Genomic DNA, 15,143 nt, shown 5'->3' with positions numbered 1-15,143 from the left:
TTTGGAGTAAATACCCAGTAGTGCAATTGCAGGGTTATAGGGAAGCTCTATTTTTAATTTCTTAAGGAATCTCCACACTGTTTTCCAAAGTGACTGCACCAACTTGCATTCCCACCAACAGTGGAAGAGGGTTCCCCTTTCTCCACATTCTCTCCAACACACGTTGTTTCCTGTCTTATTAATTTTGGCCATTCTAACTGGTGTAAGGTTGTATCTCAATGTGTGTGTGTGTGTGTGTGTGGGTGTGTGTGTGTGTGTGTGTTTAATATTTTATTTATTTATTTGTCAGAGAGAGTGAGCACAGGAAGACAGAGTGGCAGGCAGAGACAGAGGGAGAAGCAGGCTCCCTGCCAAGCAAAGAGCCCAATGTGGGACTCGATGCCAGGATGCTGGGATTGTGACCTGAGCCAAAGTCAGCTGCTTAACCAACTGAGCCATCCAGGCGTCCCTTCAATGTGGTTTTGATTTGAATCTCCCTGAGGGCTAGTGATAATGAACATTTTTTCATGTGTCTGATAGCCATTTGTATGTCTTCTTTGGAGAAGTGCCTGTTCATGTCTTCTGCCCATTTTTTGACTTGATTTTTTTTTTTTTTAATGTGGAGTTTGAGGAGTTCCTTATAGATCTTGAATGCCAGCCCTTCCTCTGTAGCATTATTTGCAAATATCTTTTCCATTCTGCTGCCTGATTTAAAGCTATATTACAAAGCTATGATCACCAAGACAGTACGGTACTGCCACAAAAACTGACCCATAGATCAATGCAACAGAATGAGAACCCAGAAATGGACCCTCAACTCTATGGTCAACTAATCTTTACAAAACAGGAAAAAATATACAATGAAGAAAAGACAGTGTCTTCAATAAATAGTTCTGAGAAAACTGATCAGCTATGAGTAGAAGAATGAAACTCGACCACTGTCTTACACCACACACAAAGGTAAACTTAAAATGGATGAAAGACCTCAGTGTGAGGCAGGAATCCATCAAAATCCTAGAGGAGAACATAGGCAGCAACCTCTTCACCATTGGCCACAGCAACTTCTTTCAAAACTCATCTCCAAAGGCAAGCAAAAAATGAACTTTTGGGACTTCACCAAGATAAAGAGCTTCTGCACAGCAACAGAAACAGTCAACAAATGAGACAACCCACAGAATGGGAGATGTTCAATGATGTTTTACCAATGCCAGGGAAGAATTTGATATCTGCTGTAGACATCAGATTACAAGGCTAAGTCAGAATGCCTTGTTCATCAAGAGAGAGCTTTCAATTCCTGGATAGGAGAGAAATGTGAAAATAACCAAGTAGAATAAAAGATCACTGAGGAACCCCTGAACACATCCTCAGTTGAAACAAGGATGCCAATGAGAACATGGAAAGAATTCTACCTGGGATACTCAGGGGGGCATCTTTTTTAAAAATATTTTTTAAAAATCTTTTATAAACATACAGTGTATTATTAGTTCCAGGGGTACAGGTCCGTGAATCGTCAGGTTTACACACTTCACAGCACTCACCATAGCACATACCCTCCCCAATGTCCATAACCCCACCACCCTCTCCTTACCCCCCTCCCGCCAGCAACCCTCAGTTTGTTTTGTGAGATTAAGAGTCACTTATGGTTTGTCTCCCTCCGATCCCATCTTGTTTCATTTATTCTTTGCCTAACTCCCAAACCCCCCATGTTGCATCTCCACTTCCTCATATTAGGGAGATCATATGATAGTTATCTTTCTCCACTTAACTTATTTCGCTAAGCATGATACTCTCTAGTTCCATCCATGTCGTCGCAAATGGCAAGATTTCATTTCTTTTGATGGCTGCATAGTATTCCATTGTGTATATATACCACATCTTCTTGATCCATTCATCTGTTGATGGACATCTAGGTTCTTTCCATAGTTTGGCTATTGTGGACATTGCTGCTATAAACATTCAGGTGCACGTGCCCCTTCAGATCACTACGTTTGTATCTTTAGGGTAAATACCCAGTAGTGCAATTGCTGGGTCATGGGGTAGCTCTATTTTCAACATTTTGAGGAACATCCATGCTGTTTTCCAGAGTGGTTGCACCAGCTTGCATTCTCACCAACAGTGTAGAAGGGTTCCCCTTTCTCCACATCCTCGCCAGCATCTGTCATTTCCTGACTTGTTAATTTTAGCCATTCTGACTGGTGTGAGGTGGTATCTCACTGTGGATTTGATTTGTATTTCCCTGATGCCGAGTGATGTGGAGCACGTTTTCATGTGTCTGTTGGCCATCTGGATGTCTTCTTTGCAGAAAAGTCTGTTCATATCCTCCAAGGGGCGTCTTGGAAAAGGTAACTCTTGGACTGAAGTCCTGACAAGGTGCATCTAAGGTAGGTCGGAAAATGCAGGTTTTCCAGGTGAAGTTCTTGCAACATAGGAAGAAGTAAATCATGAAATGCGGGGGACATGACTTTGTCACCTGAAGCTTGGATTCTAGCTGACAGGGAAGGAGAGCTGCTCCATGATTTATAGCTGACTGGTGAGTTTGCAACAATTACATTATAAAAAAGGAAAATATTGACTGCAAAGACAATGTGATGATTTAGATCGCATAGTTCCTTCAAGGCTATCCTGTAGGATGGCATTGCCTGTATCATGGTTCTGGACAAGTGCATTTGATTCCTCCCCAAAGGCACAAGAGGTGAGCAGGCTGAACCCCACAAGTCTGCGTCCTGGCTCCCACACACAACTGCCTGGGCAAGAAGTCTAGTACCTCAAAATATTGCCCCACATGATGTCGCCGCAGCCACCATCCTGGCTTTCAGAACCAGATCGGGTGGAGAACGCCATGCCTGTCTTTGGAGACCACACAAAGCATGTCTCCTGCAGCCACTGCCCAGCACATCAGCCCCGTCCATGCAGGCTTACCAGGGCCACTGTAGAGATGGTTCTCTAGCACACAGGCTGAATTCCACTGTTGTGGGGTTTCAAGATGTAGCAGATAAATGCCCCCAGCTCACTTTGACTTTCAGCAACACGTCCCGTATTCATTTTAGCACAAATATGTCCCAAATACTGCATGGGGATCTGATGCCGGGGAAAAGCATTTGTTGCTTATCCAGAATCCAAATCCAACGGGGGCCTTTAGTGTCATGCCAGGCCCAGCCCACAGCCTGTGAGCTACGGCAGAGATAACAGAGTAGTTGGCAGCATTTACGACACTGATTAACATGACACATGACTTCGCCAGGTGGAAGTAGACAAAGTCACATTGCCAGGGATGGCCTAGACCACTCGGTACAATTCATAAATATCAACCATTAAAAAAAAAAAAAAAGAACCTCACCAAACTGATGATAGAATGTTTCATTCTTCTTTACAGAGGGATAATTTATGTGTGTTTGTAAGGGTGTATGTATGTGTGTGTCCATGTGTGTGCGTATGCGTCTTTGCATGGATGTGTGTAGATGTGTGCCTCTGTGTCTCTCTGTGTGCACACATGTGCTATCTCTGTGTATGCTTCTGCGTGTGTCTTTATATGGGTATGTATTTGTGCCTGTGTGTTGTGTGTCTGTGTACACATGTGTTAGTCTCTCCGTGTGTTCACATGCATGCCATGTTTCTGTGATCCTCTCTCTGTGTATACATGTGTGTGTGCACTCCTGTGAATGGCCAACATGAGCCAGCTAATGAGCCCAATAGCCAAGACAAATGCATGAAAATCTAGGCAGGAATGTGGCTTTGACCCAAATCTCCACTAATATTAAAATTCAATATTGGAGGCTCTGCCCAATGAACAAAATAAGCACAAGAAAGAAAGAACGGGTTCTTGCTATCATTTAAAAAAGAAATGTTCAGCTCGGAAAACCAACAGTCAACAGAAAGTCTGATAAAACTAACTAACCAAAAGCCTTAGGAATGTACAACAAAGGGATGGGTTGCGGTGTCATAACCAACTACATGGCATGAAGCACAGGTCGTGATGGTCCCCAGGGCCAGGGGACAAAGATGGACAAAGCAAGGGTACAGGGCTTCCTGGGATGTTGGATCATCATGGCAAAGAGGAAACTAAAGCATCATTGGTACCAAAGAACATGGGTGCCATAGTCACGGGTTGGGATGTCGAGTTCCCATTAGCTCGTGTGCCACTCACCCACAGGACGCGTCTACGTTGGGGCAGGGGAGGGACCACATGCTCAGACAATATCTGAGCCACAGCCCAGAGTCCCCACTTTCCAAGAACCCAACCCTGGTCAGCACCTCCTTCAAGATGGACCCCATCTGCTCCACCATACCCCAAAGTCAAGGAAACCTTTCCCCTTGCCTTGTGCTACATGATCGCACAGGAAAAGCAGTGCCCAAAGTTCAGATACAAGGAAAATACCTCGACCCTGGGAAAGACTCTATAATCCAACACACAGACCAAAGACGTTCTTCTAAAAATTCAGAATACACCACAAGACGGAATTTCTCCATAAAACAGAGAAGCCATGCTAAAACCACTGATGTATGTCATCAGTGGAACTTTGTCACCTGCAAAGGGAAGCACCACAAAGAAGCAGGAATGATACTTCATAATGAGAAATCATCACTGAATTAAAACCAGCAACAGTCTTAATACCATAGAGAAAACCCACAAAACGTGGGATGGAAATCTATGACAAGTCAACGAGAAAGAGAGAAGCGTGTGGAAGATAAACGTTTAAAGATGCACAAGTTCTATGATGAAAACAATTCCAGAAAGACAAGAAGATACACACAAGACAATCCAGAAAAATCTACAAGACTCTCTTCATGAGTCCAAACAACAGAGTAAAACTCCGATTGCTTCAGAATCCAACAGAACGGTAAGAATGGGCACATCCTGGTAATTTGTTGGTTTTCTTGTTTTCAGCTTCAAGTGCAAAGAATAAACCCAGGGTTATAGAGATCGGGAAAGAAAAACAAAGCAAGTGTATATTTAATTAAAATATAGTCTGTCTACAAAAATAAAATAGAGTTTGTCTCTATTTGGGAGAAGTAGACACAGAATTTTGGAAGCTTACAGATGTAGGGATGGACCGTGCACAAGTTTCCTGGAGCTTCTGCTACAAATGCCCACAATCTTGGTGGCTTAAAACAACAGCCCTGGCCCAGCTCTGGAGAACAGAGTTCCAGATCCCAGTGGGTCAGGGCCACTGAGATCCAGGTGGGGCAGGACTGGTTCCTCCTGGAGGCTTCATGGGACAGGTTGTTCTATGTCTTCACCCCAGCTTCCAGAGGCTGCCGGCAGTCTTGGGTGTCCCTTGACTGGTCCTATCTTTGCCTTCATGTCTACATGGCTTTCTCTCCACATGTGTGTGTCCAAATCTCCGCCCCCCCTTTTTATAGGGACACGAGGTCATGTCCCAACATGACTCCAGGATGACCTGACCTTAACACAGCTGATTACACTATGTCCAAATACAATGACATTCTGGGGAATTAGGGTTTCAGCATGTGGTTTAGGGGTGGGGGATCCCATTCGACCCACAACATGCCCTCAACCCTGGCCTGTTACCTCCCCCCAACACAGGCACACACACAAAATTCACCTAGCTCCTCTCCAAGGCTGTCCAGGGGCCGGCCCCCTTCTGGATCCCTGGGCTCTTCTCTACCATCATGTTACCACCAGAAGGTCCGTCCCTAACCACCCCTCCCTCATTGGCTCAATACACGGTTCCCTGCCTGGTGAACTCAATATCATGGAGGCTCTTCTCATGAACCATTGTGTTGCATTCAGACGTCAGGTGCATGAGAATAAGGACAGATTTTGCTGCACTCCCCCGCCAGCTGCATTCCCAGTACCCCTAAAATCCTCCATATACAAACCCAGGTTCCCAGCTTGTCACTTCAAGACAGAACCACGAAGCTGGGTCCTAGTCTATGACCTCTCACCATGAGTCCACCAAGTCCCCTTTTGTACTTAAAAGAAGACCAGCAAAGACCCATTCAAGGGTTGCAGCTCATTTGAGCAAACAAGGATCTGTCTGCAGTGAGCGTCAGCAAACCTAATGTGGTCCAGAGCTCTGTATGGACAGGAGCTTGGGAAAGGCTTTCACAGGAAAGGTGCAGCATGGCTGTCTTTGGGTCAACTCTATGGCTTTTGGGAAAGCCAAGCTGGACTGCTGTTTGTGCTTGGTTCTTCTCCAAATTTGGTTTCCTCCGGTTCGAGTCCATTTGCTGGTTTTGGTTTGCTCTGTTTGCTGTCACGGTATCAGTCATCTCATTCCAGGGCACTTGTTGTTCAATTAGTTACTTGTAACTCATATACTCCTGCATATGGACCTTGTACCTACACTTCTACAATTGTACCTTGTAACTCATACACTTCATGTACAATTGTACCTTGTGGCGTCTTGACACCGCCTCCATGGCCACATTTGACGTCATGATGAAGACCAGCGTCCACCTCTCAGTGGGTGCCCAGCAGCTTTGTCACTGCCCAGACCTGTGTCCCCCAGGCGGAACGTGACCTGAAATACAAGGTGTGTGTTCTCTGAAAAGTAAGGATCGTTCATGGTCACAGTCACGCAAGGGAGACCCCATGACTGTCATGCATCATTGCTTGACAAAACCCTCTGTGAGCAAGGCAGATGATAACATCTCACACCCAATACCATCTCCTTTGGGGATGAATATGACCACACACCATTAGACATGAAGGAGCGCATATTCAAGAACCTCTTCTTTTCTCTTAAAACGTGTTCATATTTTTACTGCAACATGTCACTGCTTCTTCAGAGCCTGAACCAGGGGCTTGTCCAAGGCCCCAAAGACACTCTGGCATGTCCAGATTCCTATGCAACCAAGGCCAATACCCCTTCCCGTAGCTCGAAACTATGGCTCCAAGGCACTGGGGATAGAGGCGCTGAGTCCAGAGGGATCTCCAGAATTTTCTGTAGGAAGCCTCTGTCTGCAAACCATGGGGTGTGGGGGGAGCTTATATGTGCAGTTTCTGTTTTGGGAATGCAGGGACGTTTCTTACAACAGGTGTCTATCGTGTCCATCCATATTGGTTAAATAACCTAATACACACGAGAGCCCTGCGTTGGGCTCTCTGCTCAACGGGGAGCCTGCTTCCCCCTCTCTGTCCACCTGCCTCTCTGCCTACTTGTGATCTCTCTCTCTGTCAAATAAATAAAAATCTTTTAGAAAATAAAAAAAAAAAACAAGAATATATATTATAGTAATATATAATAAATGTATAATGGAGTAATATATATATAATGAATATATATACTATAGTATACTCTACAAAGATATATTACAGTAATATACAATAAATCTATATTGTAGTAAAATATAATAAATAATAATCTAGTAATATGTATAATAAATATATATTCTAATAACATAATAAGTATATATTCTAGTAACTTATAATAAGTATATATTCTAGTAATATGTATACTATATATTCTAGTGATATATAAGCATATATTCTACTAATATATAACAAATAAATATATACATATATTTAAAAATATATTTTTAATGATCAGTAGGCAAAGTGAACTCCTGAAACAGGAACAGGAAGGAAAGAATCCAAAGGAAGCCCTCTCTGACATGTTGGTGAAGACATTTGCTAAGTTGCTAAGAGGAGAGTGATCTCCTATGTACATCTAGACATAGAACCTGCTGGAGAATGTGGGAGATTTTGAAAGTTGAACCTTTGTCTTCCATGGGGGCATTTTGGTGGGGAGCAGCAAGCCCGGTGGAAGGGAAGGCTTGGTTCTCCAAACACACCAGGAGTGAGAATTCTCATGAGGGTCCCTCAGGTTAAGGTAGTAAAGGGTTAGGACATAAGGAGTCCACACGGAATGTTCCAGGTGATGACAGAACACAGGGCATCTTGGAATCTTGAATGGAGCAGGAAAGGAACACTTTTGTCGGCCAGGCTTTCGTGGCTAGCAGAAATAGAAATGGTGGCCCCGCAGGATCTGGGAAGGTGGGATCCGTGAGGTGGGCAGTGCCTGCGTCCTGCCCAGGAAGAGTCCCATGGATCAGGGGCCATTTTGGGGGATGGCCACCAGAAACCAAGGCAGGCAGGCCATCCAGTCTCTCTCTGCGGGCAGATAAGTCTCTGTCCCTAGACAGGCTCCTCCTTGTCTACCAGCACCTGTGTCCTTAGTTGCATAACCCAGGAAATGTTGTAGCCATGTCACTGGTGTGTGCGTGAGAGATGGAACGGGGCATGGGGCACAGCGGGGGCTCGGCTGCGCTTGTTTTATTGAATTTATGAATCTAATTTATTTTATTGACCTTATTTTACTGATTTATGCTAGGCCATTTATTTTATCTATTCAATTAAGTTGTGTATTTAATTTATTATCTATTTTGTTATTTATTCATTTTAATTCATTGTGATTTATTTTATTTTATAGATGTTACTTGTTTTATCTAATTAATTCATTTTATTTAATGGATTAATTTTACTTTAATTCCCTTATTTGATTTTACTTAGTTAATTGTCGTTTTATTTCATTTTATCTTTTATTTATTGTATTCATTTTGTCTTTTATTTTGTTTCTTTTATTCAATTTAGTTTGTTTCATTTAATTAATTTACTTTATGTTTCCTATTTTTAAATTTAATTTATTTCATTAATGTCATCTTAAATTTAATCATCATTAAATTTAATTTATTTCATTTATGTCATCTTATTTTTTTTATTTACTTTATGTTACTTTAGTAATTTATTTAATTTCTTCAATTTCTTTACTTGGGACACATGAGTGGCTCAGTCAGTTAAGCATCTGGTTCAGCTCAGGTGATGCTCTTCTATCAAGTCTCAAGTTCAGACCCCAGTGGAGCTCCCTCTCAGTGGGGTGTCTTGCTTCTCCCTCTCCCTCTGCCCTTCCTCTCTGCTTATCTTCCCTCTGTCAAATAAATTAATAAAGTGTTTAATTTGTTACTTAATTCATTTAATTTTATTGAAAGATGATTAACACACAGCATGATATTTTAAATATCTTTATGTATTTTCTCAAGAATTCCATCTTCCTTGCAGACAAATCCCTTGATTGCTACATTTTGATCATGGTGTTTATAGAGTTTACAAGCATGTTGTATGAAGACCTTGGAGTCTGGGATATTTCTTAGTTTCACCACTTATACCTGAGTGATCCGGGAAATTCAGCTAACTATAACATGAGGATAATAACCACTCCTACCCCACAGGGTTCCTGTAAAGAATGAAATAAATTTACTTACAAAGCCCTCAGAACAAGCGACTCGTCTTTATATATGATATATATCTATAAAATATATGTACATATACATATTTATACTTACATAAGCCATATACATATATAACATTTACATACCATGTATAGATACCACATATATGTACATATCATGTATATTATATATACACATCACATATATATATATACTCTCTATTTTTATACCACATACAGATATGATATAGATACTCTATGTACATATAGACACACAATAGATATACTGTGTACATGTGTACACTCCATGTGTAGATACAACATGTACACCCCATATACCTATAGACACACAGTAGATATACTCCATGCATGTGTACACTCCATGTGTAGATACAACATGTACACCCCATATACCTATAGACACACAGTAGATATACTCCATGCATGTGTACATTCCACATGTAGATACAACATGTACACCCCATGGACCTATAGACACATGGTAGATACACTCTGTCCATGTATACTCTCCACATGTAGATACAACATGTACACCCCATATACCTATAAACACACAGTAGATATACTCCGTGCATGTGCACACTCCACATGTAGATACAACATATACACCCCATGTACCTATAGACACACAATAGATAAACTCTGTAGACTGGAGCCAGCGGGTGATCCGGGTCCCTTCTGTGAAAGGAAGGATGGACCCAGGAGGCCATTCAGGAGGTGGATGTCTGGTGTGTCCTGGCTGGCAAAACCATGAACTCAAGATCAGAGCCAAACCACACATCCTCCAAGCCCACATACCTGCCACCTGCTACATTAGGTCACTTGGCTTAGGGAAAATCTGACTAAGCAGTCGGTCTCGGCCAAGATCCGTGTTCCGCCACCAACACCTATCTAGATGCCTTCTAAAATAGCATTCACAGGCGTTCCACTTTGTCTGGAAGAGCCCCTGACTTTTGTTCTTGGGGTGAGGAGGAGGCCACACTTTGTTGCCAATATCGCTGTCCCAATATTGTGATTAATTTGGTTTTTTTTGCAGATTTTAAGTATGTATTTGGCAGAGAGAGAGAGAGATTGAGAACAAGTAGAGGGAGCGGCAGGAAGATGCAGAGGCAGAGTGGGAGAAGCAGACTCTCCATGAGGAGGAAGCCAACACGGGGCTCCACCCAAGACCCGAAATGTTGCTTAAAAGGACAAAAAGGGTGAAATGTATAAGTGACCCCTGTAAACCTAGGGGATGCTATCATTTTCCGTAGATAATATACACTGATATTTTTCGATACAAAATATATAAAATAAATATTTCTATTTCATAGATAAATTTACATATATTTATATAAAAATACATGAAATTAGGGGGACCTGGGTGGCTTAGTGGATTAAGCTTCTGCCCTCAGCTCAGGTCATGATATCAGGATCCTGGGATCGAGCCCCACATCGAGCTGTCTGCTCAGCGGGGAGCCTGCTTCCTCCTTCTCTCTCTGTCTGCCTCTCTGCCTACTTGTGATCTCTGTCTGTCAAATAAATAAATAAATAAATAAATCTTTAAAAAATAGATGGCATTAATGTTTATGTATTATATATATTAATTTTGCCAATAAGCAGAAATGATAGATATAGGCTTGTTCCATTGTTTTTGTTTTTTTTTCTGTTTGTTTCTTTGTTTTGTATTTTAAGATTTTATTTATTTATTTGAGGGAGAGCATGAGCAGGGGGGGAAGCAGAGAGAGAGGGAGAAGCCAAGTCCCCATTGAGCAAGGAGCCCCATGTGGGACTCAATCCCAGGACCCCGGGATCATGACCTGAGCTGAAGGCAGACACTTCACTGACTGAGCCTCCTGGGCACCCCCAAAATTCTTTTAAATATTATTGCCACTCCTTGTCTTTGGACTCCTAAATGTTCTCACTGTTTTTCTGTGTCTCAAATACTCAACCCTTGGTGTGTCTTACTTCAGAGATAATTATTCAGACCTGCACTTGTTTTTTCAGTCCACTTAATCTTTCTGGAGCCAGAACAGAAGGTCGATCCAGAGGCTTAGATCTGATAACTGACAGCTCCCATGTCCAGGGCCAAACTTCCCACTGGATTTTTGGTGGAGTCCTCTTTCCTAATTAAGTACAGGTGGTGAAAGGCATGATAAGACCATCCTTTATCAACATAAAAACCAACCCAACAAAAACCCTCCTCAAGGAGAAGATGCAGAGCTCTGTTGTGTCTCAGATGTTGTGCTTGTGTGCTAGGTAGTCCAAAAACCATGGGGGTGCTTTAAGGAAAAGACTCCATGTATGTCATCTAGTAGTCTGATAGCTAGAAAGGCTCATGGGCCCATTTCTCTGATGCTCAAAGTGTTGGAAGAATGTCCCGGGTGCTGTACCAGTAAAGACCTTAGCTGACACCTAGCTTTATGTTGTTGTTCCCTCCAAACCATAATCATTCCACAATCCTCAATAAAGCATCCTAGTAATCCTGAAGAAAATGTCCTAAAAAAAAAAAAAAAAAAAAAAAAACCGGTCAGCTCTGAGATCGTGTCCTATGCCAATGGAGGTGAGTTTGGGATTGTTTGATTTCACTGAAACAGAAGCAGGCAATGCCTGACTGCCATGAGAGTTGAATTAAAAATCTTTTTGGAGACAGCTCAGTGCCCACCATTTTGGGTCAGTTTGTGCCCGAGCCATAGATGGCAGCTCCTGGTTTGCAATGGGTACCATCTGGAAACATCTGGGTCCCAAGGATCCAGAGGTCCCTCCGGATCTCCTTTGACTTGACTGCTGACAGAACTGGAGAGAAACCCACGTCATGCTTGGGGGCTGCAGCCTGCTAGTAGGGAAACAAAGGCTCTTGCACACTGACCTCCAGTGGGACACGGCCTCCCTCCCATCCGCCAAACAGACTACTCTGTCTGCCTCTTTGGAAATCTGCTGCCTGCTTCTCCTACTGTCATCTCCCCCCTCCCTGTTCCCATCTGCAACCCCTTAATCTCGTTCCTTTAGACCCATCAGATCCCAATATAGCTAACCTGCTGCTCTGAATAGCCATTCCATGACCCTCTGTAGAATGACAAATCTCCTCCTTCAACTCCATCCGTTTCTTTTGTTAAAAGATTTTCTTAAAACGCTAAAAAAAAAAAGAAAGAGAAAGAAAGAAAAAGAAAGAAAGAAAGAAAGAAAGAAAGAAAGAAAGAAAGAAAGAAAGAAAGAAAGAAAGAAAGAAACCACGAAGAAAAGTGATTCTGTACACCATCTCACTCTGGAATCAGTAATATTCACGCACAGATAGAGGAATTCACTGAATAAAAATCCAACTCGTTCTCGTTAGTGAATATGCCTGTATAAAATATCAGCTTTCGCTTGTACAAATTGTCAGAACAGACAATATGTGGATATGCATTTTGATGCGTTCTAGACCACTAACAATTGTATTGATAACCGAGTTAAGCAGAAATGATTTTTAACATCTATAATCACATGAAGCAAAAACAAAAACAAAAAACAAACAAACAAACAAAAAGCCCTCAAAAACCCTAATAATGTTCTTAAATTTTTAAAAAATTAAATAAAGTAAAACAAATGGAAAATTAAAAATAGAGCTTCGCTATGACCGTGCCATTGCACTCCTGGGTATTTACCCCAAAGATACAGATGTCGTGAAAAGAAGGCCCATCTGTGCCCCAATGTTCATAACAGCAATGGCCACGGTCGTCAAACTATGGAAAGAACCAAGATGTCCTTCAACGGACGAATGGATAAGGAAGATGTGGTCCATATACACTATGGAGTATTATGCTTCCATCAGAAAGGACGAATACCCAACTTTTGTAGCAACATGGACGGGACTGGAGGAGATTATGCTGAGTGAAATAAGTCAAGCAGAGAGAGTCAAGTATCATATGGTTTCACTTATTTGTGGAGTATAACAAATAGCATGGAGGATATGGGGAGATAGAGAGGAGAAGGGAGTTGGGGGAAATCGGAAGGGGAGGTGAGCCATGAGAGACTGTGGACTCTGAGAAACAGTCTGAAGGTTTTGGAGGGGACAAGAGCAGGAGGTTGGGTGAGCCCGGTGGTGGGTATTAAGGAGGGCACAGATTGCTCACAAAAGATATCGAGTATTTCCCAAGGGTTGCATGAAAGATGCAAGAATGGTGTTGTTGTTGTTGTTGTTGCTGTTGTTGTCTTTAATTTACCACCTGTAGCCATATCCATCTCAATTTTCTAAGAATGTATCTCTCCAACCCAAGATTGGTAAACTCACCATGGATGGTCCTAGTCACGTGCAAAGATCTGTCTAACCAGCAAGAAATAAAAGCTATTTATAAAGTAGATGGAAATCAGAGTTACAACAGAGCTCCTACTGTCTCAAAGAATTATACATATCAAATCAAGGAGCACGTGTCTACCCAGGAAGCTCCTCTACATCGTTCTGCACAACCCATTTCTCCCCTTCCTCCCCACACCCAGATTTTAACAGAGAAGGTTTTTCAAGGTGGGCAAACCAGTGATGCATATTTGGGCTTCTGGAGATGGACAAATACAAGAGACTGGTATCATAGATCAATGTGGTTTTCCAAATTGGTTTTATTTCCCAGCTATCTTTGAAGAGATGTTCGAAGTTATGGACCTAATCAAGAAGCACTGCTCAAAATCCTATTCTATAAGGTCATGTTATTAACTGAAAAGGCAGGAAATACATAGGCCAACAAAAGAATTACATCCTCAAATGGATAAAAATGCAAATGCAGATGTGTGTGGTCTATATTCTTTCATAGGGAGAATGAGAGTCAAAAACCAAACCCAAATGAAGCAAAACCCCAAAACCAGTGCTCTTGGTTGGTGGTATGGACCTTCCAAAATGATGGGGGGGAAAATGCAACTATGTGAGTGACTGATGTGTTAGTTAGCGGATTTTTGGTAATCACTTTGTAATACATACTGACAGCAAATCATCACATTGTAGGTCTTAAATTTACCATGTTCTGTGTCAATTCCATCTCAACAAACCTGAAAAAAAAAAGCCTTTAAAATTCCTGATATTCATGTTTTCACCTTTAGAGGTTACCTCCCAATGACCCAGAAATAGCAAAACATATCAGTCATGGACACTTTAGTGAGAGAGAGTTTATCAGGTAGTTACACGGAAGAAACTGGAGATGGTGCCTTATATGCAAATATAAGGGTATTATGTGCAAATAGGGTATTTCCAGATGTGATGAAGTAAAGGATCTGGAGATGACACCATTGAGGATGAAGGTGGCCCTAAATCCAAGTAAGGTGTCCTTGTAAGAGACAGAAGAGGAGAAACAAACAGAGAAGAAGCCATGTGAGGACAAAGCCAGAGATGGAAGGGTGTGGCCATAAACCCAGGGACGCCTGGAGCCCCAGAAGCTGGAGGAGGCAGGAAGGACCCTCCCATGGAGGTTCAGGAGAGCGCACAGCCCTGCCCCGCCTGGATCTCAGCAGCCCTTCCCCACCTAGATCTCAGACTCTGGTCTCCAGAACTGGGGGAGGTTACACTTATGTTGCTGTAAGCCCTCAGTCTGTGGTCATTTGTTACAGCAGCCCCAGGAAACAAATACACTTTTAAGAAAGATTCCAAGAAAATTACCTGCATGCTTAGCCAGTGGAAGTTTTGTGAGGGGATGCTGCCACTCAATATTAAATTTTTGAGAAATCATAAGCAATGGCACACCATGGCTTCTCACTCCAGAGGCAGCAGGCAAAAGGCAGGGGTAAGGTTGTTGACTGCAACCTTGCTTTTCCACAGAATCAGGAGGAAGCCATCTGAAATCAGGCTGAAGAGGAAGGGATAAATATACTCACGGTGCAGAAATCTATGCTATCTCCTGTAAAGTAAGGAAGATGCACTCACTGATCTTTTGGGGTTCTTTGATGGTAAAGCTGCATAATTTGGGGAGGCATTCCTCAACCACAGCTGAAATCAAAACAGTAATTACTTTT

The 15,143-nt window shown here is 42.3% G+C and overlaps 2 protein-coding genes across 2 annotated transcripts in view; both read right to left on the bottom strand.

Moving 5' to 3' along the window:
- ARSF (arylsulfatase F) overlaps positions 1-2,820 on the bottom strand; it is a 29,442-nt gene extending 26,622 nt beyond the window's left edge. The window contains exon 1 of the mRNA XM_059158484.1: positions 2,744-2,820. Within this exon, the coding sequence (XP_059014467.1) occupies positions 2,744-2,820 (77 nt within the window). The remainder of the gene's footprint in view (positions 1-2,743) is intronic.
- The window catches only part of XG (Xg glycoprotein (Xg blood group)), a 191,436-nt gene that overhangs the window by 904 nt on the left and 175,389 nt on the right, over positions 1-15,143 (bottom strand). The gene's annotated exons all lie outside the window — the stretch shown is intronic.

The sequence above is a fragment of the Mustela lutreola genome, chromosome X, assembly GCF_030435805.1.
Source record: "Mustela lutreola isolate mMusLut2 chromosome X, mMusLut2.pri, whole genome shotgun sequence".
NCBI lineage: Eukaryota > Metazoa > Chordata > Mammalia > Carnivora > Mustelidae > Mustela > Mustela lutreola.
Note: the sequence above shows the minus strand (reverse complement) of the source record. Positions and strands in the feature narration are given on the sequence as shown.